We start from the raw sequence: 3139 nt of genomic DNA on the forward strand, positions 1-3139 counted from the left end.
TGAAATTGATTTTACATGGAAATACTGTACGTGCAATATAGAATTATTGCTGTTGCGATACGAGAATTCTATCAGCTTCGATATAATTAATCGGTGCTTCGAGCACGTGTTTATATTTCAATATTCTTTTTGTCTTCGACTTCTACGCAATGAACGACGCATTACGTCACATCATCCACTATTTTTTTCTACGTAATGTTTCTAGTGGAGGGGATACGAACCAACCTGTGACGTTTCTGAGCCAGATCTTACGATACTCTCCGCGCCAAACGAATGAGCCGTCCTTGTCGGATCCATTTTGTCTGTTAGCTTTAATTTCTCGTCTGTTCGCACGTTCCCGATTACAATCGAATAAGAGAGCCATCAAAGATGCTTCCGACCTGCATCAGAAATATCGGCGTACAAACGTCAAAACGCAATGTAAGTACCAAAATTTTCACGATTGACGAATGACCTCTAGCTAGCTACTTGCCAACACGTTCCGTGCCAGGGTCTTGTTATAATTTCTATACGGACATCTCTGAAAGTTTTCCGATTGATCATTTGATCTTTCTTTTTTTTATATCACCTGGTGTCTCGCCAGTTCGGGAGCTGGAACGAGGTAATTATCTGCTAAGATTTGTTTGTTATCACCGACTTCCTCACTCCGTGCTCAATTTCTTATATCACTAAGTTCTTCGCTTAATCGTTTTATTCGATCGGAGCTTTGCTCGATCGAGATTACGAATCGCGGCGGCTTACACTATCAAAGTATATTACTTTGTCGTCCACTATATTATTTGATATTATTTTTACCGAGAATCGAGGTGCTTATAGAGGAAACGATTCGTATTAGATAATTTTTAAATTAATTTAAGTCCATGGCAATGCATAAAAATGTAGGCTTTGCTGTAGAAAATTGAAGTATTTGTATAAATTGTTTTTCTGTTGCAAATTCCTTAATTGTGAGTAACTGTATGTGACATTGTAGCTTGTAGAATCAGACAAAAGTAATTAATGATTTTTTATATATTTTTAGGTGGTATCCTTTTTCTTGAGTAAGAAAAACAATTATGCCACGGAGGCTTCATTTGAAACGAAACCGTTCCGATTACACAAACTGGACAGTGGACCTTCCACTCATGTGAAAATTACAAGAGAGGAGGCTTTAGAAATGTACAGGAAATTACACACGATCCGACGTATGGAAACATCAGCAGGGAACCTTTACAAAGAGAAGATTGTCAGAGGTTTCTGCCATCTGTACTCTGGCCAAGTAAGGATAATTGCCATTGTGACCTAAATTGTTTAGCAAAACTCTGGTAACATGAAATCCGCATTTCTTTTGTAGGAAGCTGTTGCAGTTGGTATAAAATCTGCTCTTAGAGAACAAGATGCTGTGATCACAGCTTACCGTGCTCACGGATGGACTCATTTAATGGGGATAGAACCATTTGGTGTCCTAGCTGAATTAACAGGTAGAAAAGGAGGCAATGCGAAGGGTAAAGGTGGCTCCATGCACATGTACACTAAAAACTTTTATGGTGGAAATGGCATTGTTGGTGCTCAAGTGAGTATTATAAACCATTCAATCTTACGAAAATCAACCACTTGCATATCATAGACATTTAAATTACATAGGTGCCATTAGGAGTTGGAATTGCTTTGGCTCAAAAGTACATGAACACGGGAGGTGTATGTGTTGCATTGTACGGCGATGGTGCGGCCAATCAAGGACAGGTATTTGAAGTATATAACATGGCTAAATTATGGGATGTTCCCTGCATCTTTGTCTGTGAGAATAATGGATACGGTATGGGTACTAGCGTCGAACGTGCTTCTGCTAGCACAGACTACTACACAAGAGGAGATTACGTTCCTGGAATTTGGGTTGGTTTCGTGGATGAATAACTATCGTTATTTCGATGATAATTCTGTTTTGAAAACTCAAGCATTTGAATCTATTAGGTGGATGGTATGGATGTGTTAGCTGTCAGAGAAGCTACAAGGTTCGCCGTAGACCATTGCACGTCCGGCAAAGGACCTATTGTCATGGAAACTGTAACCTACAGATACAGTGGCCATAGTATGTCTGATCCTGGAACCAGTTACCGTACGAGAGAGGAAGTCCAGGAAGTCAGACAAACTCGCGATCCCATTACTGGATTTAAAGAACGCATCTTGAACGCTAATCTCGTTACTCAAGAAGAGATTAAAGTATATCTTCTCACTATTTTTTTAATATGGCTTTTTTGGCATCGACTACGACACTATAAATAAAAATTGTTATTCCACAGGCAATGGAGAGCGAAATAAGGAAAATTGTAGATGATGCCGTAAAAGCTGCCAAGGCTGACACTGAGATTCCTTTAAGCGAGCTCACCACCGATATTTACACTGCTTGTCAAGAGAAAGAAATCCGTAATACAACTCCGTTTAACCCATTGCCGCATGCAAGGCTAGGCCCTGCAGTCAACGCTTAAACGAATTCCCGCGAAGAATTCTTGAACAAATTAAATCGTATTAAATCTCGTTATTGAAAGCAATACCTGCCACCGTAAAAACTGATAGTTTGTACAAAAATGAAAAAAAAAAAGATCTCCGGGGGGATAACACCAAAACTTAGACGAAACAAAATAGCAAATCCTCGGTGAATTTCGTTTTCCACCTACGGTTGAGTTGTATATATACACACACACGATATATATTTATTTTATTTATAGATATATAAAATAGTAGACCGTAAGGAAGCGATTCATCGTTTTTAAGTAGATTGGTACATATTCACTGCCACATTGTATTCGGCATGATCAAGTGTATATAAATAATACACTTACAACTATGAATCGAGGAGCAGTAAACTTATCGAACGACAATTCGAAAGAACAATACCGCTATGGTTTGTTTTCTTTATCCTGATGATGTCATTCGTGCTCTTCTTTTTTTGTCCCGATAGAATAATTAAAAATAAACAATTGTTTCTATAATTATATAATATATGTAAGAAAGATAGATTCCATTTGAAATAATAAAGATCGTTTCTTTATAAGTCTCGACCGAATTCATTCGCGGTTTCCCGATTCGTAATTTTCGAACGCTCTTCGCGCGGTACTAATGTATTTAGGAACACATTGCAAGAATTCATTTTTCTGTCCTTGTC

The 3139-nt window shown here is 38.2% G+C and overlaps 1 protein-coding gene across 2 annotated transcripts; it reads left to right on the plus strand.

Moving 5' to 3' along the window:
* Positions 1 to 215: 215 nt before the first annotated feature.
* Positions 216 to 3028, plus strand: LOC144477245 (putative pyruvate dehydrogenase E1 component subunit alpha, mitochondrial). Of its 2 annotated transcripts, XM_078194814.1 has the most exons (7): positions 216 to 420; positions 584 to 601; positions 1019 to 1255; positions 1331 to 1549; positions 1621 to 1869; positions 1948 to 2196; positions 2277 to 3028. In XM_078194814.1, exons 1-7 carry the CDS (start codon positions 370 to 372, stop codon positions 2460 to 2462), a joined length of 1209 nt encoding a protein of 402 aa, XP_078050940.1. In that variant the 5' UTR covers positions 216 to 369; the 3' UTR covers positions 2463 to 3028. The 2 variants fall into 2 exon arrangements, with proteins under 2 accessions (XP_078050940.1, XP_078050941.1); XM_078194815.1 differs by lacking the exon at positions 584 to 601 and having other exon boundaries at positions 229 to 420.
* Positions 3029 to 3139: the final 111 nt, after the last annotated feature.

The sequence above is a fragment of the Augochlora pura genome, chromosome 11 (assembly GCF_028453695.1).
Source record: "Augochlora pura isolate Apur16 chromosome 11, APUR_v2.2.1, whole genome shotgun sequence".
In the NCBI taxonomy this organism is placed as follows: Eukaryota; Metazoa; Arthropoda; class Insecta; order Hymenoptera; family Halictidae; genus Augochlora; species Augochlora pura.